This window comes from Hemiscyllium ocellatum, chromosome 32, assembly GCF_020745735.1.
Source record: "Hemiscyllium ocellatum isolate sHemOce1 chromosome 32, sHemOce1.pat.X.cur, whole genome shotgun sequence".
NCBI classification, from domain to species: domain Eukaryota; kingdom Metazoa; phylum Chordata; class Chondrichthyes; order Orectolobiformes; family Hemiscylliidae; genus Hemiscyllium; species Hemiscyllium ocellatum.
Window position 1 is genome coordinate 49235024 of NC_083432.1, and position 25183 is coordinate 49260206.

General features: G+C 44.5%; 1 protein-coding gene across 1 annotated transcript; it reads right to left on the reverse strand.

The window, feature by feature from the left end:
* Positions 1 to 397: 397 nt before the first annotated feature.
* LOC132830696 (kelch-like protein 10) lies at positions 398 to 25183 on the reverse strand. The gene is made up of 5 exons (XM_060848509.1): positions 24993 to 25183; positions 21649 to 22138; positions 18021 to 18638; positions 5518 to 5667; positions 398 to 775 (listed from the first exon to the last, which is right to left on the reverse strand). Exons 1-5 carry the CDS (start codon positions 25181 to 25183, stop codon positions 398 to 400), a joined length of 1827 nt encoding a protein of 608 aa, XP_060704492.1.

Genomic DNA, 25183 nt, shown 5'->3' on the forward strand with positions numbered 1-25183 from the left:
CTCAGCAGAAGAGCCCAAATTTTTCTGGTCTTCTCTCGCAGCTTGTATCATTGTCCTTGGGGATCACTGTCTGGACTCTTCTCTGTAAGGTGGAGTAGCCAAGGGAATGGATGCAGCTTTCCTGGTGTATATGTGATATTAAAGATAATTTTCCGATTGTTACTTAACCCTTGGAAAAAACGTGCCTTTTTTCGAAATGATGTTCTTCCCAATCTGTCACAAGGGTCTTTTGGGCTCCGTCGTCACAATAACCAATGAACATATGCAGACCAATCTTCACACTGTGCTTAAAATTTTATTTAAAAATAAGTTTTCTTTATGGTTATTACACTGTTGATTCTTCAGGAAAATATTTTATTGGTAACAGCAAAAGAGTAATCGGGTTTTAGTGCAGAGATCATACCGCTAAGAGACTGGTAGAGGCAGAGTATTTTATTTGTTCCTCACGGGACAGTAATCCCAGCAGACTGTCTCTGGGTGCTGCATATTCTCTAACGTTGGGTAGTCCTGGCACAACACAGCAACTCAGGGCACTGCGGTAGATGCTCATGTCATGGGCATCATACCATTCATCTGTCTTCTCATCATAACACTCTACGTTGAACGTCGTTGTGAAACCATTGAAACCGCCCACAACAAACAACAGATCATCCACCACCTCAATTCCAAAATTACTCCGTGGATTAAACATAGTGGGTAAGGTACGCCAGGTGTTGGTGAGTGGGCTGTAGGCTTCAGCACTCCGGAGACGATTGGCTCCATCAAATCCTCCAACCTGCACAGAAATGGAAAAGACAGCTGTTCACTACACTTCCTTTTGCTTTGAGTAATATAAAACAAGTACCCTGAGAGGGATGGAATAAGGATAATTCTGGTAATTGGGAATCAAACACACACAATCATAGAGATGTACAGCATGGAAACAGACCCTTCGGTCCAACCCGTCCATGCCAACTAGATATCCCAATCTAATCTAGTCCCACCTGCCAGCACCTAGCCCATATCCCTCCAAACCCTTCCTATTCATATACCCATCCAGATGCCTTTTAAATGCTGCAATTGTACCAACCTCCACCACTTTGAGGAAATACTTCGTACAGTATCTCTTTGGGGAAAATCTGGTTTTGAGGTGCCCAATGCAGCATTTATGATTATGAAAAGATAGAGAAACATTTGAAGTTTTTGTGTCTTTTTGAAAGGAGAAAAACACATTTCCATAGTACCCCTTACAACTTGAGCATAGCTCACAATGTTTCACAACTAATTAAATACCTTTTGAAGTGTCGTCACTATTGTAAAGTTGGAAACATGACAGCCTATTTAAGTACAGCAAGATACAATAACAGCAATACAACCAGATCATCTGTCCTAACAGTATTGTTTCAGCAGTAAGGAGAATTCTTCTCTTCAACGTCTGCCATGGAATCTTTTGTGTTTGCTTAAGGGTGAGGGGGACTTTCTTCAGTCTTTCACATGAAAGCTGGCAGTGTTGGTAGTTAATAGAACATAGAACCGTACAGGCCCTTCAGCCCACGATGCTGTGCCAAGCATTCATGTTAATCTAAGATCAACCTAACCTAATCACCTCTCAAATTACGTCGTCCATGTGCTTGTCCAGCACTCACTTAAATATCCCTAATGTCTCTGACTCTACTGCCAGGGCTGGCAGTGCATTCCACACACCCACCACACTCTGTGTAAAGAACCTACCTCTGACATCTCCCCTATACCTTCCTCCAATCACCTTAAAATTATGACCTCTTGTGACAGCCACTTCTGCCCTGGGGAAAAAGTCTCTGGCTATCTACTTCTTCCTATAATGAGGAACTAGAACTGGACAGAAAATTCCAAGTGGCTAACCAGGGTTTTATAGTGCTGCAGCAAAACTTTGTGACTCTTAAACTCAATCCACTATTTAATGAAAGCCAAAACACCATTTGCCTTCTTAACAACCCTATCAACTTGGGTGGCAACTTTGAGGGATCTATGTACGTGGACCACAAGCTCCTCCTGTTCTTCTACACTGCCAAAAATCCTGTCTTTAACCCTGTATTCAGCATTCAGATTTGACCTTCCAAAATGAATCACTTCGCATTTATCCAAGTTGAATTCCATCGTCCACTTCTCAGCCCAGCTCTGCATCCTGTCAATGTGTTGTAGCCTGCAACATCCCTCAACACTATTTACAACACCACCGGCCTTTGCGTCATCAGTAAATTTAATAACCCACCCTTTCTGCTTCATTCAAGTCATTTATAAATATTACAAAGAGCAGGGGCCCAAGAACAGATCCCTGTGGGATACCACTGGTCACCGACCTCCAGACATTACTTTCCGTGCACCACCACTTGCTGTCTTCTTTCAGCCAGTCAATTCAGTATCCAGACAGCCAGATTTCCCTGTATCCCGTAGCTCCTAACTTTCTGGATGACAGCAAAGCACTGTGTCAGTACAGTGCTAAAGTTTAGAGAGGATTTGAGGAAAAATATTTTCTGGAATTGAATGCATTGTCTGGGCAGGCATAGAGGCTGGAAACCCCACCGCTTTTTAAAAAAGGGTATGGATGAGCACTTAATGTCATAACATTCAAGGCTATGGGCCAATTACTGGAAATCGTAGGAATAGTGTAGCTAGGTTATCGTAGACTTAATGGACCAAAGGGCCTATTTCGTGCTGTATGACTGACTCCATAAAGTATCATCTTGAATGCTGCCTGCTGAGACAAGGCTGACAGCTGAAAAGTATCAGGATGCAAAGAGGAGGAAAAGGCTGGAAAATCTGATTAATATAGATAGCTGCAGTTGAACAGCTAGCAATAGGGTGGGTTTAATATCCTGTGTTGTAATTTCTCTTTCTGTAATGTATAAAGATGGGTAGGCAGAGTCAAGATCAATCCAAGAGAATAGGCTTGTTCAGCTATTCCTTATCTGGTGCCCACTTGTTATCAGTACTTTTAAAATGAACCTTTGCATTACATGTATTCTTGTTCGTTCGTTCATTCACAGGACATGGGCATCGCTTACTAAGTAAACATTTATTGCTAACTCCTCATTGGGTTAAGTGCCCCATTTGAGCATTGCTGAGGGTCTGGAGACATATGTAGAGCAGATCAGGTAAGGATGACAGGTACCTTCATTAAAGGAGATCAGTGAACCAGAAGGGTTACCAGATAGTATTCTGGAATGAAGAGTATAAACTGATCGATTGGAAGAACAGGAGACTTAGTGAGTAGATTAGATTCCCAATAGTATGGAAACAGGCCCTTTGGCCCAACAAGTCCACACCAACCCTCCAAAGAGTAACCTACAAGACCTAATCCCCTACCTTACATTTACAAAAGCACCTAACACTATGGGCAATTTAGCATGGCCAATTCACCTGACGTGCACATCTTTGGATTGTGGGAGGAAACCCACGGGGCGAATGTGCAAACTCAACACAGACAGTGGCCCGAGATGGGAATCAGACCCAGGTCCCTGGCGCTGTGAGGCTACAATGCTAACCACCATGCCACCCTTGGATAATAGTTGAAAAGTATTGTGGGTGATTTGGTAATGGGGCAAAAAAATGCTCAGTTGTGCATGAAAGCACTTCTGGATATGAAAAAGAAGAATAAGGGGTATACAGAAGCTTCTGTGCATTTACCCCTTTGGTGTTCCTTATGCTTAATTGGGCTGAAGTCATTCCAGATTGTAGAATTCTGGTCTGGCTAATACTGATAGCTTATTTTTTTTAAAAAAAAGCTCTCTCTAGTGAACAGCTAACGGTGAGGTTTGTTGTCAGGACAAAGGAGTGATTTTTAATAGAGGATAGAGAGTTGGTTCTCAGAATTCAACTTAATTCAAGTGTTAATTCAGTGTAGTCTTCACTTATGGTTCTGGCCACAAGTACATCCATCCCTGCTTGTCTCTTCTGCCTTTAGTTGTTGACCTTAATCTGTAAACTTTATCCTACATTCCTTCCTTGAACTACTCACTGAATCCCTACTGAGGGAAACAGGCCATTTGGCCCATCAAGTTCACACCAATCCTCCAAAGAGCATCCTACATAGCCTGCTCATCCCTGGTTAGTATGGGCAATTTAGCATGGCCTATCCACCTAACCTGCACAGTTTTGGATTGTGGGAGGAAATTGGAGCACCGGAAGGAAACCTACGCAGACACGGGGAGAATGTACAAACTCCACACAGAGAGTCACACCGGGTTGCTGATGCTGTGAGGCAGTGATTCTAACCACTAACTGAGCCACCGTGCTGCCGCTCTTCCCGCCATTGAAACCTTCTCAAGCCAATTTTTTTAACTGTTCTTCAGACCGTTCTTCTGGTAATATCAGCCCAGGCCACCCCAGGAAGCATTTTCAAATGCATAGTCAGCAGTACTTCTGTCCTCTCACTACAATATCCAGATTTTTGGCCTTCATCATGTGTCTTTAATGCTGCCAGTATCCTTTTTGTTACACCTACTTGAATGCTAGGGACTGGAGTAAACATCAGCATCTGTTCTTAAGGAAATTTACAAGACAAGAGTCTAGTTGAGGTTCCTTTTGCTTGAAAATTTATTTGTTAAGGAATGCCTCTGGTGAAACTTGGAGAAGATAGGACATATTGGAATAAAGAATAAAGAAGGCATTTGGATAAGTTTACAAGTAATTCCAGCAACTTTACATTAATGTAAATCAAATAAAAAACAATGTTTATTCTGTATGAAATGCTGCTCACCTATTTATTCCCATTTCCTTGTTGACTTCTCTTTAGTTCCCTGTGACTCTGCAGTGGGGTTTGACTGAATGGTGGGAGTGCTGAACCAGTGATTTGTAAAGAAGGAAACTGAAGGAACTGTCAACCTATCCACTCTGAAGGCAGAGATAGAAGCACTGTCTCTTGTACTGATGGCTGGGTGACAGACATGCCTAGGAGCAAGATGAGGTGGTCTAACAATTCAGTATCCCACACTGGCTTTATCCCCATTCACCAGTGGGACAAAGTGAGGACTGCAGATGCTGGAGATCAGAGTCAAAAGTGTGGTGTTGGAAAAGCACAACCAGTCAGGCAGCATTCAAGGAGCAGGAAATCGACGTTTCGAGCATAAGCTATTCATCAGAAATGATTGATGTCAAGTTTATGCTCAAAACATCGACTCACCTGCTTCTCAGATGCTGCCTGACCGGCTGTGCTTTTCCAGCACCACACTTTTTGACCCTATTCCCCAGTGTCCATTTCAAAATCCCATTCTCCTCCAATATATGGCTCCACTTTCTCAATCTCTGTAACTTTATAGTAAGTCTATGGGTTAATGCCCATTTCTTCAGATTACTTGATAGCTGTGCCTTCAGTCATCTTGCCACACTAAGTCTGGAAGTTACTCTTCCTCCTAGCAACATTTACCCCACATCAGAAGTCTCCTTTAAACCTACTTGATCAAACTAATGTTCTCTCAACTTCTAACACCAAGCTGGAAAATTTCTTGGGATATTTTGTGATATTAAAGGTGTTCTACAATTGCAAGCTGTGTCACTTACTGCGTATACGCATTCACCATAAGCTATAACGCCAACGCCGCTACGCCTGCTCCTCATAGGTGCTATGGTTGTCCATTGGTTGGTTTCAGGAGTGTAGAATTCGGCTGTGAACAAGCACTCATTACCATTGAATCCTCCGCAAATGTAAACCTGAGGTGAAGAGGAAAGCACAGCTAGATAGCCGTGAGCGGGAAGGGTTATCTTAAAGAGAGATGTGACACACCAGGCATTGTTTAAACAGGAGATGATGAAGCTAGATTGAACCTTGGTGTGTCACACTTTGAAATAGAGCTCATCATTGAAACTTGAAGATTAAGGGTACACAGTAAAAGCTTTTATAATAATGGAGGAATCAATTATTGTACTTTAATGTTCATTTCAAAAACAGGGTAGGTGAAAATGAACTATCTTTGTGAGGTAGCATATTTTCATACAGACCAGGTATTAGCCATTAAATATTATAAGTGACATTTGTAGTTATTTAAAAACATGCTGCAGTCAAATATAACCAGCAATGATTAAAACAATTTGTTATAGACCCCCACCACAACCACCCTCAGCATCTATGCTAATTTCTAGATAGTCGGCTATGTTTAAGCTCTAGCAAGCTGCATTTAAATAGTTGAGTTGTGAATGTGAGGAGTTCTGTTCAGCTTTTTTTGAGGGGAATGATCAGTGAATGCTGATACAGCTTTCCCTCAAGACATTAAGTAGGTGAGGGTAGATTCTCAGAGGATAGCTGTGTGCGTTCTGGTACATGATTTATTCTGGAGCAGAATCTCTGAAATGGGGAATTGCACAGAGATTGTGGAGAGTGGCTGATTCGGTGTTTTCTCATTCTACTCTTTCTTAAGTTATTGTACCTTGTAGCCGATCCTCTCACAAAAAACGCTGAACTTTAACTGCGGATGTTTAACTGTTTCCTGGAGACGTGTATCAATGAAATTTGCAGTACAAACAGTGGGGGCCAGTTTACTGAGAGAATTTACTGATGGATGAACTCATGGTTATCTCCACTCCTTAACACTCGGCATTAATGAGTGGGTGTCTGATGGACAGTTGACATTCCAGTTGATACCCGTGAAAAGAATTCAAACTGCTCAAGTTAATTGACAAAATGACATGATTGGTAACTACTGTGGTAGTCAACCTTGCGGATTAGTAAGGTCCCAGTTGTATTCCTCCTTCCCACAGTTTAGTCTCTAACAATGAATTTCCATCCCAGGATTAGCAGGAAGGTATAGCCAAGGCTCCCTCTCCTAGTCTCTCACTGATTGTTCCTGTTGGAAATTTTGGAAAAGGAGGAAACCATTTATCAATCCCTACCATTCTCCATGCAGCTCATAGCCCCGCAGTTCACAGTGCTAAAGGTGCAGATCCAGATACATTTTGAAAGAATTTAGGGTCTCTGATTCCATCACCAATTCAGGCAGCGAATTCCAGACTCTCTGAAAAAAAATGTTTTCCTCACGTCCTATCTAATCCATTTGCCACTGAGCTTGAATCTATGACACCTGATTTTTGAACTCTCTGTCAAGGGAAGCAGGTTCCTCCTGTCTATCTCTACCCCTCAATTTTATACACCTCTATCATGTCACCCCTCAACTTTTTCTTCTCCAAGGAAAACAACTCCAACCTCTTGCACTTGCACGCCAAGATCTCTCACTTCCTCTGCCCCTCTCAATATATCCATGCTTATTGTGTACTCCCTTTTACTATTTTATCTCCCTAAATGTAGAACCTCATACTTATAAGTGATTAACTGCATCTGCCACCGTCCTGCCCACTCTACCAACCCATACGCGTCCTTTTGGAGCTATACAGCTATCCTCTAATTATCCACTGCATGGCCAATTTTTGTGTCATCTGCAAATTTACCACATGTGTCCTGCACATTTAAATCCAATTCATAAATATACAAAACAAATAGGAGGGGTCCCAACACAACCCCATGGAACACCACTTGAAACAGCTTTCCATTCGCAAGGGCAGCCATTGACCATTACCTTTTGTTTCCTGTTACTAAGCCCTGTTCAACCCCATTCAATCAATACCCCATAAGCTTTTTCTTTGACCAATCTGCCATGTGAAACCTTGTCAAATGCCTTATTAAAAGTTAGGTTAAGACTGACCTATGCCTTAACTCCATCTACCACTTGGCTGTGTAATATTTCCACTCCTCTTTGTGTGAGGAAGTATTTCCAAACATTACTCCTCGACAGCCCAAATCTGTTCCCAAGACCATGGTCTTTTGTCCTGGTCTCCCACTGGAGGAACATTTCTCTCTATCCTTACTACCAAGTAATAAAACATTGTGTGATTTGGAGATGCTGATGTTGGACTGGGATGTACAAAGTTAAATATCACACAATAACAGGTTATAGTCCAACAGGTTTGTTTGGAAGCACTGGCTTTCGAAGCACTGCTACAACCACCTGATGAAGGAGCAGCGCTCCGAAAGCTAGTGCTTCCAAATAAACCTATTGGACTATAACCTGGTGTTGTGTGATTTTTAATTTTAATTTTCTTAAACACTTCCATTCAATCAATTCAAGTCTCAAAATGCTAGACAGCATCGAGCTTAAACTGAACCTATACTGCTAAAATTTCGGAACTCACACTTGGAATTCTGGGTTCACAAGGTGCTCTATTTCTCTGTATTCTTGCTTCACTGAAATGCTAGGTTAGAACATAGAACAGTACAGGCCCTTCCGCCCTCACTGTTGTGCCAACTTTTTAATCCTACTCTAAGATCAAATTAATTTACATACCGTACATTTTACTATCATCCATGTGCCTATCCAAGAGTCGATTAAATGTCCCTAATGTATCTGACTCTACTACCACCACTGGCAGTGCATTCCACGCATCCCCCACTCTGTGTAAAGAACCTACCTCCAATCACTTTAAAATTATGCCCTCTTGTGATAGCCATTTCCACCATGGGAAAAAGCCTCTGGCTATCCACTCTATCTATGTCACTCATCATCTTGTACATCTCTAGCAAGTCATCTCTTATCCTTCTCTGCTCCAATGAGAAAAGCCCTAGCTCCCTCAACTTTTCTTTATAAGACATGCCCTCCAGTCCAGGCAGCATCCTGGTAAATTCTCTCTAAAGCTTCCACATCCTTCCTATGATGAGGCAACTAGAACTGAACACAATATTCCAAGTGTGGTCTAACCAGGTTTTATAGAGCTGCAGCATAACCTCGCAGCTCTTAAACTCAAACCCCTGCTAATGAAAGCCAACACACCATACACCTTCTCAACAACTCTATCAACTTGGGTGGCAACTTTGAGGGATCTAAGGATATGGACCCCAAGATCCCTCTGTTCCTCCAGGGGAAGGGGGAATGAGCAGGAGGGTGGGACTACTTAGGTATTCTTTCAAAGAGCCAGAATACACATGATGGGGTGAATGGCTACCTTATCCCAGGATTCTGTGGTCACTAACTTTAGCTTGACTTTGAAGGTATTTGTTGAGTATTTCTGGTTATTTATTTGAGAATGAGTTTCAAAATGGTGGCTGCTTTAATAATTTAAAGTCCAGTTTGTCACCCACTAACTATTCCACATTTGTTGCCTTTCCACCTTTCCTGCAAGCTGTAACTTACATAAAGGCACATCTTTCACCAGACCTCAGAGCCCCAGCCACACCTTGCCCTAGCTCTTATCCTTCGGGTGTGGATCTAGAATGTGCCAGAGGATGTTTCACTGATAGCTGACATCACAACAGATTCCAATTCTATTGTCCCACCATGTTCTCATACACACACATATTGTAGGGTATCTCAGGCAGAACCTGAATTGATATTTCCCTAATTTTCCCAGTCTATTTATGCCAAAACTAATTGTAAATTTCATTGTTATCTTGATTGATATCAAACTGAAGACAACTCAAGGCTTGGGACTTGGGCAATTATATATGGCATAGTGTCACACCAGGCACTGTATTTACCACTGAAGGAGTTTGCAACTTGTGTTTTTAGAAAACTTTTAAAATGAATAAAAATAGATGCTATTGCAGGTTCAGAATGAGAACTGAACCTTAATTTAAGCTGCAAGTATAGACATTGGCTCATTGAGGACTCATCATGAAAGCCCTGTAATGTATTCACTCTATCTACCAGTAAGTATCTATTATTCTTGGTACTTATCTCAAATTTCTGCTCAACTCCAAGACAAAGCAGGGGGTCCCTACAGAGCAGGCAGTACTGGAGGGGGTATTAATGCTTTATAAACAGATGAATAGGTTGTTCAGCTCCTAAAGCCTGATCTGCCATTCAAAGGAACGTTGCTTTTGTGTTTGTGTTTTGAACTCCATGTTTCCATCTGATTCCCTGCCTAACAAATGTGCATTTAGCTCCATCTTAAAAGTATTCAATGACTCCATGCCACCATCTTGTGAGGCAGAGATTTCCAAAGTCACATAAACCTCAGAAAGAAAATAAATTCTCATCTGTGTCCCCAGTTCTAGACTCACTCACAAGAGGAAACACCTTTATGTTATTCTATATTTGTTTAGTGATGGGAAAGTTAGAATATCTCAGCCAAAACTTTTCTAACCATCTCTGGAGATGGTTGATATTATATCAGGGAAAGCTCAGAATGTGGAGGGGGCTTTAGTTGGTTATAGTACAAGATTGTGTTTGTGTTTAGGTAATTTCTGGATCTGCAGATTATTAAAGGAGCAGAAATGGCTTTTCGTAGAGTGATGTGCTCTTCCTGTCAGATGTGGGAGATCAGGGACAATTTGAATGCAACTATGTCTGCAGGAAGTATGTTTGCTTGCGAATCTTATTGGACCAGATCGATCAGCTGGAGCGGCAGATAGAGGTAGTGAGGAGTTTACAAGAGCAAGGGGATGTGATGGATGGCAGTTTCTGGAAGGTGGATACACTGCAGATACAGTCAGGTAGATGGTTGACAGCTAGAAATGGCAGGAAAGGTATCCAGGGGTCGCCTGTGATATTCCCATCTCAAACAGGTATCCCGTTTTGTATACAATGGGGGGAATGGCCTTTTAGGAGAGTATAGCACTGACAAACAGGTTTCTGATAATGTGACTGGCTCTATTGCAATGAGGGCTATGTCAGATTCCAAGCTATTGATTATAATAGGGAACTCCCTAGTTTGGAGCACAGACTGACATTTCTGCAGTCATCAGCGAGATATCAGGATGGTGTGTTGGCTCCCTGGGGCCAGGGTCAAGGGTATTTCAGAGATGATAAAGAATATTCTGAAAGGGGAGAATGACCAGCAGGAGCTTGTTGTGCACAGTGGTACCAATGACATGGGTGAGGAAAGGATGAGATTCTGTTTTAGAAATCTGCGTCCAACAGGAAACTAAGTCAGAGGTTAAAATGTAGATCCTTAGGGGTACTAATATCTGGGCTGCTACCAGTACTATAAACTAGTGAGAATAGGAATAGGGGGATAGATCAAATGAATGTGTGGCAGAGGAGCTAGTTCAAGGATTCACACTTTTGGACCACTGGAATCTTTTCAGGGGTAGAAATGACCTGTATAAGAGGGATGGGTTTCACCTGAATTGGGAAGGGACCAAAATCAGGGATGGACCAATATCCAATCTCAGGGATGGACTGAACTGACAGTTTAATTTTCCGCGGTATAGAGGCTACAGGAAGGATAGAAAAAGAGGAAAGAGAGCGGGGAAGTGGAGTTTTTGGCTAGGCTGTACTTACGGAGGATAGTCCTGGGTGGGAGGATATTCCTGGAAGATCATCCATTGAAGTTATATAGGTGGGACTGAGAAATAAGAAAGGAATGATCACCTTGTTGGGATTATACTATGAGGCCCGTCAATAGTCAGCTGGAAATTGAGAAGCAAATGTGTAAGGAGATCTCAGATAGCTGTAAGAATAATAGGGTTGTAATGGTAGGGGATTTTAACTTTCCAGACACAGATTGGGATTGTCATAGTGTTAAGGACTTGGAAGGGGAGGAATTTGTTCAGTGTGTACAATAATGTGGATGTATCTACTAGAGAAGGAGCAATAAGGCATGGCAGGTGACAAAGCTATCAGTAGGGGAGGACTATAGGGCAAGTGATCATAATTATATTAGTTTTAAAATAGTTATGGAAAGGATAGAACTGATCAAAAAGTTAAAGTTCTCAATTTGAGACAGGCCAATTTTGATGGTGTTGGACAAGAAGTTTCAAAAGTTGACTGGGAGAGGCTGTTCGCAGGTGAAGGGACAGTTGGAAAGTGGGAGGCCCTTAAAAAACGACATAATGAGAAGTCAGAGACACTACATTCTTGGTGTAAAGGCAAGGCAGAGAGGTGTAGGGAATGCTGGGGGACTAGAGAAATGTGGTCAAAAAAAGGAGGCAAGTGTCAGGTTTAGACTGCAGGGATCAAGTAAAACCCTAGATGATATAAGGGCACTTTGAGTATATTTAAGAGGGCAATCAGGAGGGCAAAAGAGGGACATGATAAAGCTGTGGCAAATAGGATTAAGGAGAATCCGAAGAGATTCTTTAGGTACATGAAGGGCAAAAGAGTAACGAGGGAGAGAATAAGGCTTCTGATAGGTCAATGTGCCCATCTATGTGTGGAACAACAGGAGATAGGTGAGAAACTAAAGACATATTTTATATCAGTATTTCCTGTGGAGAAGGACATGAAAGCTTGAGAACTTGGGGAAATAAAGTGATGTCTTGAAAATAGCTCATATTACAGAAGGGGAGTGCTTAAAATGCATCAACGTCGATAAATCCCCAGGACCTGATCAGGATTAAGTTCCCAGAATTTTGTGGGAAGCTAGTAAAGGGATTTCTGGGCCCCTTGCTGTGATATTTCCATCATTGACAGCCCCTGGTGAAGCACCAGAAGACTTGGACATTGTCTGATGTGGTGCCATTAGTTAAAGGCTGTAAGGAAAAGCCAGGAAACTACAGACAGGTGAACCTTAAGTCAGTGCTGGGTAAGTTGTTGAAGAGGATTCTGAGGGACAGGATTTACATGCAGTTGGAAAGGCAAGAACTGATTAGGGATAGTGTTGTGCATGGGAAATAGTCTCTCACAAACTTGATTGAGTTTTTGAAGAGCAGACAAGAAGATTAATGAAGGAAGAGTGGCTGATGTTGTCTATCCAGACTTCAAAGAATTCGACAAGGTTCCAGATGGTAGACTGGTCAGTAAGCTAGATCACATGGGATCCAGGGGGAGCTAGCCATTTTGATACAAAATTGGTTGAAAGTAGGAGACATAGGGTGGTGGTAGAGGGTTTTTTTGGACTGGGGCCCGTGACCAGCGCTGTGCCACAAGGATCAGTGCTGGGTCCACCACTTTTCATCATTTATATCAAAGATGTAGATGTGAATAGAGGAGATATGGTTGGTAAGTTTGCAGATGACATCAAAGTAGGTAGTGTAGTGGATAGTGAAGGAGATTATTTCAGAGTACAATGCGACCTTGATCAGATGGGCTGAGGAGTGGCAGATGGAGTTTAATTTAGATAAATGTGTGACATTGCATTTTATGAAGGCAAACCAGGGTTTGTAATAGTTAATTGTAGGGCCCTGGGGAGTGTTGCTGAACAAAGAGACCTAGGGGTGCAGGTACATAGTTCCATGAAAGTGGAGTCACAGGTAGACAGGGTGGTGAAGAAGGCATTTGGCAGGCTTGCCTTTATTAGGAGCTGAAAATGTGTTGCTGGAAAAGCGCAGCAGGTCAGGCAGCATCCAAGGAGCAGGAGAATCAACGTTTCGGGCATGAGCCCTTCTTCAGGAATGAGGAGAGTGTGCCAAGCAGGCTAAGATAAAAGGTAGGGAGGAGGGACTTGGGGGAGGGGCATTGGAAATGCGATAGGTGGAAGGAGGTTACGGTGAGGGTGATAGGCCGGAGGGGGGGTGGGGGCGGAGAGGTCATGAGAAGATTGCAGGTTAGGAAGGTGGTGCTGAGTTCGAGGGTTGGAACTGAGACAAGATGGGGGGAGGGGAAATGAGGAAACTGGAGAAATCTGAGTTCATCCCTTGTGGTTGGAGGATTCCTAGGCGGAAGATGAGGCGCTCTTCCTCCAGCCGTCGTGTTGCTATGGTCTGGCAATGGAGGAGTCCAAGGACCTGCATGTCCTTGGTAGAGTGGGAGAGGGAGTTGAAATGTTGAGCCACGGGTGGTTGGGTTGGTTGGTCCGGGTGTCCCAGTGGTGTTCTCTGAAACGTTCCACAAGTAGGCGGCCTGTCTCCACAATATAGAGGAGGCCACATCGGGTGCAGAGGATGCAGTAAATGGTGTGTGTGGAGGTGCAGATGAATTTGTGGTGGATATGGAAGGATCCCTTGGGGCCTTGGAGGGAAGTAAGGGGGGAGGTGTGGGCGCAAGTTTTGCATTTCTTGCGGTTGCAGGGGAAGGTGCCAGGAGTGGAGGTTGGGGTTGGTGGGGGATGTGCACCTGAAGAGGGAGTCACGAAGGGAGTGGTCTTTGCGGAACGCTGATAGGGGAGGGGAGGGAAATATATCCCTGGTGGTGGGGTCCATTTGGAGGTGGCAGAAATTACGACAGATGATATGATGTATATGGAGGTTGGTGGGGTGGTAGGTGAGGACCAGTGGGGTTCTGTCCTGGTGGTGATTGGAGGGGCGGGGCTCAAGGGCGGAGGAGCGGGAAGTGGAGGAGATGCGGTGGAGGACATCGTCGATCATGTCTGGGGGGAAATTGCGGTCTTTGAAGAAGGAGACCATCTGGGTTGTTTGGTATTGGAACTGGTCCTCCTGGGAGCAGATGCGGCGGAGACGAAGGAATTGGGAATATGGGATGGTGTTTTTACAGGGGGCAGGGTGGGAGGAGGTGTAGTCTAGGTAGCTGTGGGAGTTGGTCGGTTTATGGTAAATGTCCGTGTTGATTTGGTCGCCCGAGATAGAAATGGAGAGGTCTAGGAAGGGGAGGGAGGAGTCTGAGACGGTCCAGGTAAATTTGAGGTCGGGGTGGAAGGCATTGGTAAAGTGGATGAACTGTTCAACCTCCTCGTGGGAGCACAAAGGAGTGACGATACAGGAATTTTTCATAGGAATTGGGAGGTCATGTTGTGGCTGTACTGGACATTGGTGAGGCCACTTTTAAAGTACTGTGTATGATTCTGGTTACCATTCTTAGGAAAGATATTGTGAAACTTGAGAGGGCGCAGGAAAGATAAACAAGGATATTGCTGGAACTGGAGGGTTTGAATGATAAGGAGAGGCTGAATAGGTTGGGGTTACTTTCCCTAGAGCATCAGAGGATGAGGGGTGACCTTTTAGACGTTTATAAAATCATGAAAGGAATGAATAGCGTAGGTCTTTGTCCTATAGTGGAGAAGTTAAAAACTAGAGGGATTAGGTTTAAGGGGAAAGATTTTAAAAGGACCTAAGGGGTAACTATTTCACACAGATGATGGTGCATATATGGAAAGAGCTGCCCGAGGCAGTGGTGGGGGTGAGTACAATTACAACATTTAAAAGGCATCTGGATAGGTATATACACAGGAAAGGTTGAGAAGGATATTAGCCAAATCCTGGGAAATAGGGCTAGGTCAGTTTGGGATGTCTGGTCAATGCAGATGAGTTGGACTGAAGGGTTTGCCTCCATGCTGTATGTCTATATGTGAAGACTGAATGGGCCAAAGAGTCTGACTGTTGCTCAGTTACTTAATGCAGATATGGTGGCAATGTGGGTACTCATTTGTAGGGGAATGACTTTAATCTCACCTTCCATAGAACAGAATCCCGACAGTGCAGAAAGTGGCCATTCAGCACATTGAGTCTTTGCTGAAACTCGAAAGAGCATCCCATCAGATCCCCATAACCCCACATTTATCAGGGATAATCCACCTAGCCTGTTGAATCCCAGACACTATGGGGCAATTTAACATGGTCAATCCACCTAGTGTACACATCCCTGGACTGTGGGAGGAAACCACAGCACCTGGTAGAAGCCCACACAGACATGGGAAGAATGTGCAAACTCCACACAGATGGTCGCCCAAGGCTGGAATTGAACCTGTGTCCTTAGTGCTGTGTGACAGCAGTGCTAAACACTGTGCCACCATGCTGCACCTTCCTGATGGAAAAGAGCATCAGCCTGAAAGATCAGGCAGCAAGTGTTTCGGAATAGGTCACAATTATTGGGAGTACTTTAGGATCATGGTTCTATAAACAATCTCTAATGTGTGCAGAGTGAAGTCTGCTGAAAGGGTCAGGGTGTCAATCATACACTTTGTGGTAGCATGACTATGTGATATCAATGCACATTATGCGGGGGATAATTGCAGCCTCATGCCAGGAATCGAATCTGCAAAAGAATGACATTCTGTGCTAAATACTGATCACCAATCTCTGGGAGCTGGATTCACACCCAGCCAAAGGACCAGAGACTCCCCGGTTTGTTGAGCCCCAGGCTTTTGTGAAATGAGTTTTAGCAATCTCAAACTAATTCCATTGGACATGTGGTTATATCGAGATACAGGGATGCATGGATCCTGTCAACGACAGTGAAGAACACAGAGAACTGTACCCTGCTTAGCCTGGGTGGGTTTATAAGCTGCCAGAATGCCTGAAGAGGGGTGTTTCACTTCTCAGCTCTAATGCTATCGTCCGCCTGAGTATAAAACAAAACTGTGACACTCATGAAATACAAGGTGAACCCGAGCACCTCTGGCCTTGTATATGGTTCTTGAGCTGGCAGAAGAAATAAACAAGGAGTCTTGGATGCTATTTTCCAGGTCATTACTGCTCTAAAAACTTTTGACTCTTATAAGGGTCTGATTCCTTTATGTCAGCTATCCTCAGATATTGCACCTTGGTGACCATACACGATCCAGTATTGATCCAGTAAGAGAGAGGCACAAAGTGGGCAATATCAAAGCAGCTGCTCATAGTCAATGGAAATAAAGAGATTGCTAAGAGGCAATTGATCTAGTTTTGCATCACTGTCTGAAGATGAAATTTTAGGCCATGTCCTGGAGAGAATCAATATCTGATGCAGGCTTCTGTCACCAAACCATTCTCAGATACAAGGACCAGAATCCTGAAACTAGATAATGTTTCCCTGAGGAGAAAGTGAGGACTACAGATGCTGGAGATCAGAGCTGAAAATGTGTTGCTGGAAAAGCGCAGCATCCAAGGAGTAGGAGAATCGACGTTTCGGGCATGAGCCCTTCTTCAGGAATGTTTCCCTGAGATCAGGACAGAATAGGGATGGAATATCCTTATGATGTGAGTAATGGAGAGGCCTGGGATATTTCAGGAAAATATCAGACTGTGGCAAGGGTGGCCAGTTGCAGATGGTTCATGTCCATGTTCCTGACTGTCTGCCCGTACAGAAACTGAGGCAGGAATGAAGCTTTGTCATGGCAATGATGATGGTTTCTTAATAACCGACTGGGTGCTGAAAAGTAATATCAGCCAAAATTGGTACGTTTTGCAGATTAAATGGGATAGCAGAGTCATCCACATTGAACCAGGAGTGAAAAGATTCTTGTGGTAATGACTCTACCTCTGGACGAGAAGGTTCTGGGTTCAACCCAACCAGCCCCAGTGTCGGGTGCCAGCCTGTCCCAACAGGTTGATGAACAATTTGAGGACCAGGACGAGGAGCTCATAGGACACATTAGTAGGTCCAGGTTCTGTGGCAGAACCTGTGTCGAATCAGGGATGATTCAGCATCCAATGCAAGAGGCCACTCAGTCCATTGCGACCGTGCTGGCTCTTTCAAATCACTCCTAAGTGAACTCTGCACATGTAAGATTTTGGTTTAGAAGAAGGATTATTAGACTTGAAATGTTAACTCTGATTCTCTCTGCACAGACCTACTGAGTTTCTCCAACAATTTCTGTTTTAGTTTCAGATTTTGGCTATTTTAAGGCATAGTGGTAGTGTCCCTTCCTCTGGGCCAGGAGAAGCCCAGGTTCAAGTCCTACCTGCACAAGAGTTTGAATTAAAAAGAATATATAAACTGGGAGAGGAAGTGCATTTTGACCCATTCCCTGGTGTTGCCCAAGAACATGAAACCAGAGGCTCTCAGGTTTGAGCCATCGAACCAGCTGCATCTTGGTGTTCATTGGGAGGGAATGTGAAGGGGAGCCTTTTCCTTTCCCATGCTCTGGCTGCTGCAAGCTTTTTCAAGACCTCAGCTACCCCCATCTCATCCTCATCCCTGGCCCCAAGCCCTATCCCCATCTCCAGCCTCACCCATGCACCCATCCCCCATCCCCATCTCCAGTCCAACCCCTGCCCCCTAGCCCTATTTGCATGCCCTCTCCTCACCCACCAGTCCCATCATCATCCCTGCCCCAACACCGCCTGTGACCCCCATCTACCACCCAATCCTCACCCCGGCCCCAAGCGTGACCCCATCCCAACCCCACATCCTCATCTCCATCCCTGCCACACCTCCAGCCCATTCCCATTGCTTGACCCCCATCTCCAGCCTGGTTCCCATCTCGGTTCCCACCCCCTGCCTTGGCCGTGCCCAACCCGCGACCTGCAGCCCTGCCGCCGGTACCTTGCCGTGGAGGGTGGTGGCACTGGCGTCGCTCCGCTGTTCGTGCATGGGGGCGATGAGGGTCCACTGGTTGGTCTCGGGCTGGTACCGCTCAGCGGTGTTGAGGCGGACATAGCCGTCGAAGCCGCCCATGGCGTAGATGAAGCTGTCGAGCACCGTGACACTGACATAGCAGCGGCGGGAGTGCATGGGCGCCACCTGCTGCCAACTCTTCTTGACCGGGTCGAAGCGCTTGACACTGTTGAAATAATCAACACTGTCGAAGCCGCCGATGATGTAGACGAAGCCGTTCAGGTAGGCGGCTCCGTGGTAGGCGCGGGGACTCTCCTCCTCACAGGTCACATTGACCCAGCGGTCCGCCCGGGCATCGTAAGCCTCGATGGCGTTAGTGGGACTGCCCCCACTCCAGCCCCCGATGGCGAACAGGATGGAGTACGGCAGCCGGGGTCTAGTCAAGGGGTTTCGGAAATCCGAGTTGGAAGGTCCGTTCATGTTCAGGTCATACATGGCCTTCAGCGCGTTGATGATGATGGGCTTGCAGTCATCGTTATCCTTCACGTAGTCGTTGTTCTTCACGTTATTCATGAAGTATTCGGCATTCATCAGGGCCAGTCTGACCTGCCAGAGAGGGAGGGATGGTCAGAATGATCAGAACCGCAACCCCTTCTCATTCACCCCCCAAACCTCACTGCACAGCCCTCTCTGGCGCCACATAAATGCACACCAAAACAGAGATTACTGGAGAAACTCAGCAGGTCTGGCAGCTCTGTGCAGAGAGAGAGAGAGAAGAACACAGTTAACATTTCGGGAATGTTGAAATAAGATGTGACGGGCACGTTTCTTTCACACAGAGTGATAGGGGCCTGGATGGCGCTGCCTGGGGCTGGTGGTGGAGGCAGATATGATAGGGGCGTTTAAGGGACTTGAGATAAGCACATCAATATGCAAAGAATGGAGGGATATAGACCAAGGGCAGGCGGAATGGATTCGTTTGATTTTGCATCATGTTCAGCACAACATTGTAGGCCGAAGGGTCTAACCTTGAGCTGTACAATTCTCTGTTCTGTGAGTCCAGTCACCCTTCTTCAGAGCTGAGCACAATGGTCACTGGACTTAAAACAATAACTTTTTTTATTCATTCACAGGATGTGGGCATCACTGGTTAGACCATCATTTGTTTATTGGCCATCCCTAATTATTCAGAGGGCAATTAAGAGTCAACCCTATTGCTATGGATCTGGAGTCAGACGTAGGCCAGACCAGGTAAGGATGGCAGATTTCCTTCCTAAAGGACATTAATGAGGCAGATGGGTGTTTATACAACAAAGGTTTCATTAACTCTGTTTCGCCCTTCACACAGATGCTACCAAACCTGCTGAGTTTCTCCAGTAATTTCTGATTTTTTTGTTTCTGGCAATATCTAAAGAGAGAGTAACAGAGATAATGTTTAGAGTCTGGTGACCCTTCTTCAGAACTGAGCAGACTGGGTCACTGGAGTCAAAACATTAAGTCAGTTGTATTCATTCACAGGGTATGGGCGTCATTGGCTAGACAATCATTTATTGCCCAGAGGGCAGTTAACAGGCAACCCCATTGCTGTGGGACTGCAGTGATATATAGGCCAGACCATGGCAGATTTCCTTCCCTGAAGGACATTAGTGAATCATAGAGTTAGCTGGGAAACAGACCCTTCGGTCCAACTTGATGGGCTTTTTTCTGAAAATCAACATCAGCTTCATTAATTCTGTTTCTCTCTTCACAGACAGTGCCAGACCTGCTGAGCTTCTCCAGCACATTCTGTTTGTGTGTGTTTCAAATCAGCAGCATCAAAGATCCTTTTGTTTTCAGTGTCACATAAATGTGACGACACAAACTGAGATGGCTCCTTGGGCAAAGGCATCACTCTGCCTGGACCAAAGGCTCGAAGTTCGGCTTTTTGCTGATCCCAGATGGAGGGAGGTTTTAGTTTGAACCATGTGGTAGACCTCATTGTCCCAGAACCCTCCCCCAGAAAGCGGGGATAGAACCAGTTCATGCTCATTTCTCAATGGTCCCTGCAGGAATGCACATGTCAGGCCTGGGGTAGGGGATAACCTGCCTCTGGGTTTCTCTCTGCTTCCCCCGAACATTCACCAATCCAGGGAATTGTGAGTCTTTGGAATGACCTCCCTCAAAAGGAAGTGGGTGCAGAATTTTCTGCAGATAGATTCTTTATGACAAAGGGGAAAAAAGATTCTCAGGGATATCCAACAATGTACAGTTGAGGTTAAAATCAGATCAACCATGAACTTATTGAATGGTGGAGCATGCTTGATGTGCTGAATGGCCTACTCTTGTTCCTTGTCTATAGCCTCAACCCCAAGGAATGATCATGGATGGAATGCAGGGGTAGTGGGGACGAGCCTGACTCCATTGTGGAATGGGTGGAGGGACAGTAAAATACATAAGTAGCAAGGCTGATCCAAGGTTTCGATAACTAGGTCAGTTAATGCATGGGATGGAAATTTAAACAGTAAAGGTGAATTACAGCTTGTGTTCACAGGAGTTGAGTTGATGGGTTACTGGAGACGCTTACTGGAAACACAGTTAATGATATTGGCACATCCTCGGTAACGAAGAACAGTTACCACAAAAGCTCAATGGGAAAAGGCCACTCTTTCAGGTGATTCCATCAAAGAACACTGAGGGATTGGAATCCTTGTAAAAGCCGGCGGTCTGTGGGTTTACATGGAATCCATTGTGAATATAACCTACAATTATAGGGGTTGTGCTTGAGGAAACTCAGTGTCACAGACTTGACTGAAATAAAACAACTGTATTTCACTTTTAAGTGATGTCAAAATTGACATTACTTCGGTAAAATTTTATCAATAAAACATGCACTGAGAGAAACATGAATGATGATAAGATTCTTCTACCCATTTATAATCAATCTGCAGAGATTAAATACAAAGACTTGGAGTCACAAAATGCCATGAAGTGATTCATTCTTTTTTCCCCCAGCTCCCTCTGAGCCAGTTGTTAGAGTGAACAGGATATCTGACACTCCTCTTGGTTCTTTTTCCCTTTACCCCCACACTACTGCCTCACTGTGGTAGAGCTAATATGAAGTGGTTAATAGGCTGCAGCTCCAGTAATCACTATTTAGGATTAGATTGTTCCCATTGGTGAATTCTTCATCCACATAGCACCAGCCACTTCCTTGTGAGGAAGACAGCAATATATCCTCATGAAGAAGACTCTTTTAACCTTCTCCATTAGGGAATGACTTATATTATGCTGTTATCATGGCTGCCAAGATTGCAAGGGAAAATAACAATCTTGATTTTTAACACAACAAAATCTTGAAGTTAAATTGCTAATTATGTGCTGTGGTCTTACCCATGTACTTCAGCTCCTGTTTATCACCAGATTGATGGCTGCTTTCTAAGTGGACCAAGGCTTACAAGCAATTAGTCCCATTGTAGGGCTGATAGAACCAACAAAACAGAACAGGAGTACTCCCAGTTGTGATAGGACTCAAGCTCAGGTGTAAGTGAAGGGACAATATGCTAATTAATGCTTCCCTCTTTAACAACAAAAATATTTAATTGATACAAATGAAAGATACATCTAGCTCCTAAAGTACCTTGGGCAGCAGTATGACAATGCACTTTTTCCTGAGGTCTGGGTCCTGGGCAATCCACTTGAGAATGGCATCAAATACTACATCTTCTTGTTTCACATTCAATTCATCCTTCTCAATGATGTCTCTGAGCTCAAAGGCTGACAGCTCTAGGAACTCCTCACTCACCTTCACTATCTCCTCAAAATGGTGTAGGATATACATGTAGGCTTTATGTCGGAGTTCTGGGCAGAAGTAGTAGTCTGCAAATTTGCAAATCCCGATGCAGTTTTCGAGACATAACTGAGATTCAAGGAATTCACAACAAGCTCTGACAATTCCCAGGACATTGAACTGATCTGCAGCAGCCAGGAGTCTCTCAACATTTTCCACAGTGACTGGGACTGTCCGAGTGTATGCGTATTCTATGATGAGCTTCATCATGTCGGGGGATACCCCTGGAATGTTGTACACCTTCTTTTCTATGCTGTTCCAGCCACTAGTAAATAGAGCCCTGCACAGCAAAGGACACAGAAAGCTTAGGAAAATAAGAGCATACTTCTACCTAAACGTTCCATCTATCTCACCTTGTAGCTGCTCTGTAGTAATCCAACTGAGAACAGTTTGGCAAAAGTACATTTGAAATAAAAAAGGCTCAGATATAATCTTAATCCTACACGAGGATTTAATCCACAATAAACTTCAAATGATGTTCCCTGCTTAGGCATCATTTGGTTCTGATCCTTTTTTTAAAGGAATAACTTCAGTAGGCATTATGAAGGGCTTTTGCCCGAAATGTCGATTTCGCTGCTCGTTGGATGCTGCCTGAACTGCTGTGCTCCTCCAGCACCATTGGTCCAGAATCTGGTTTCCAGCATCTGCAGTCATTGTTTTTACCTCTATTCTATTCTAGTCTCTCTGCTAATGGAAGGATGTCATGAAAATTGAAAGAGTTCAGAAATGATTTCCAAGGATATTGCCAGGATTGGAGCTGTAGAGAGAGGCTGAATATTTTCCCTGGAACATCAGAGGCTAGGGGTGACTTTATGGAGGTTTTTTAAAATCATGAGGGGGCATGGACATGGTAAATAGACAAGGTCTATTCCCAGGGTGGGGGGGTCCAAAACTAGAGGGCATAGCTTTTAGGTGAGAGGGGAAAGATTTAAAAAGGACATAAGGGGCAACATTTTCATGCATTGGGTGGTATGTGCAGGGAATGAGCTGCCAGAGGAAATGGTGGAGGCTGGTACAATTACGACATGTAAAAGGCATCTGGAAGGGTATATGAATAGGAATGGTTTGGAGGGATATGGGCCAAGTATGAGCAAATGGGATTAGATTTATTTAGAATAGCTGGTGGACATGGATGAGTTAGATTGACGAGTCTGTTTCCATGCTGTATAACTCTATGATTCTATTTTTTCCCGTTTTCTTGATGGTGCACAGTTCTATCAGCACCAACTGCTCTTCATTACTACCTCTGCATTACTGCATCTACAAGCATCTACATCTAATGCAGTAACTCATCAAAACTTCTTGGACAAGTATCTTCTGAGGCAGTAACCGCTCCCATTAAAAAAGACAACGGCAGTAGATATATGGGAATACCACCCCCAGCAAGTTTCCCTCCAGGCCATCTTGACATGTTCCTTCAGTGCTGCTCGTTCAAAATCCCTCCCTAACAGTATCATGGATGTCCATACACCTCAAGGACTGCAGCTCATCACCAGGGTAAGGAAATTAAGGATGGGCAATAAATATTGGCCCAGTCAACTGTGTCATATCCCATGAATTAATAAAAAAAAGCACCTTGCATTTAGTGGTGTCCAAAATTCCTTTAGAGAGCCGTTATGAAATAATATTGTCGTAGAGACCCATGGAAATATTGAAGTCGGATCAATGAGGGAGGCCATAAAAGACAGAACCAGAAACGGCCCATCGACTCTGTTCTGCCCATTCAACCATGGTTCCCTACAGTGTGGAAACAGGCCCTTCAGCCCAACAAGTCCACACCAACCCTCCGAAGAGTATCCCACCCAAACCCATTCCCCATTATTCTACATTTAACCCTGACTAATGCACCTAACCTACATATCCTTGAATGTTATGGACCATTTAGCATGACCAATGGTCACCCTAACCCACACATCTTTGGAACAAAGAGAGGTTTTGGAAGGGAATTCTGGAACTTGGTACACAGAGAGCTGAAGGCATGACCACCGATGGTAGTCTAAAGAATTTGAAATATTGGGCAGCATCAGTGGATAGAAAGAGTTAATATTTCAGATTCTGATGAAAGGTCATGAACCTGAGATGTTAGCAGGACATTTATCTGCATTCACGGAGCTTCTGAACACTTTGAGAACTTTGTGTCTTTTATTTTAGATTTCCAGCAGGTGTAGTGTTTTTGCGATTCCCTGGTGGGGGGGGTGGGGGGGTTGTTGGGGGAAGAGGGTAGAATTGGAGGAAAGTGGAGTACTCCGGTGTCTGTATGGTGGCAGAAAGTACCGCGGGTCAGGGGTGGCGAGGCCCATTCGAAAGGTTTGAGTACAAAGATTCGAATTTCAAACCGAGCACAGGGGCAGGGACTACTGAATGCTGGGTACGTGCGGAGTTATCAGCTGGCGCTGAGTGACTCTCTGGCCCGGGATAGTCTGCATCCTCTGCCCCAGTGTCTGGTCTGGGAACAACATGTGAGTAAGAGATAGCAGGTGGCCAAGGATGGCTGCTTTGCAGGATAAGAGGTGGCAGTGTAGGATCGAGTAGAAACCAAAGTAGGCGAATGTGAGGACTGCAGGTTAAGGAGATCAGAGTCAAGATTAGAGTGGTGCTGGAAAAGCACAGCAGGTCAGGCAGCATCCCAGAGCAGGAGAATCGACGTTTCAGGCAGGAGCCCTTCGGAAATGCGTTCATTCCCGATGAAGGGCTTTTGCCTGAAACGTTGATTTTCCTGCTCCTCGGATGCTTCCTGACCTGCTGTGCTTTTCCAGCACCACTCTGATCTAAAAACCTAAGGAGACTCTTTGGCTAGGACTAGCAAATACAATGTTGCAGAGTTTTAGCAAAGTCCCACTCCTTTTGGCTTGGCAAGGAATAATATAGTGTGATTGTGAAGGTTACAAAGTTACGTATTCTGATTAACATCTTGTCATAGAGCTCCCTCCTGCAATCCTGCTGCATTTAAAATATTGCACCTTACCCAGTGGATTAATTCTGAATTTCACTTTACATTTTGAATTTGTTGAGTTTCACATTTTGGGGGTGAGTTATTTTTGTGAGCCTTCCTTTCAGAGCGGTTCCTATAGGGATTAGAGCACACATGGGACGGCCGGGGCTGAGGAAGGAGTCTCTTTGCTGCAGTTACTGACCGAAAGTAGGAGCTACAGCTGCATAGGATGTTCTTGTGGGCGTTAAAGTCAATGCCGTTCACCCTGATGAGCACGTCGCAGAGTTTTCCCTCAAGTCGAAGCTCATTGAAGATGGTACATGCCATGGCGCTCATCTTCCTCTCCATGGTGCTCTGCCTCAACTGCCGAGTTGAGGTTGAGGGTTCCTCCAT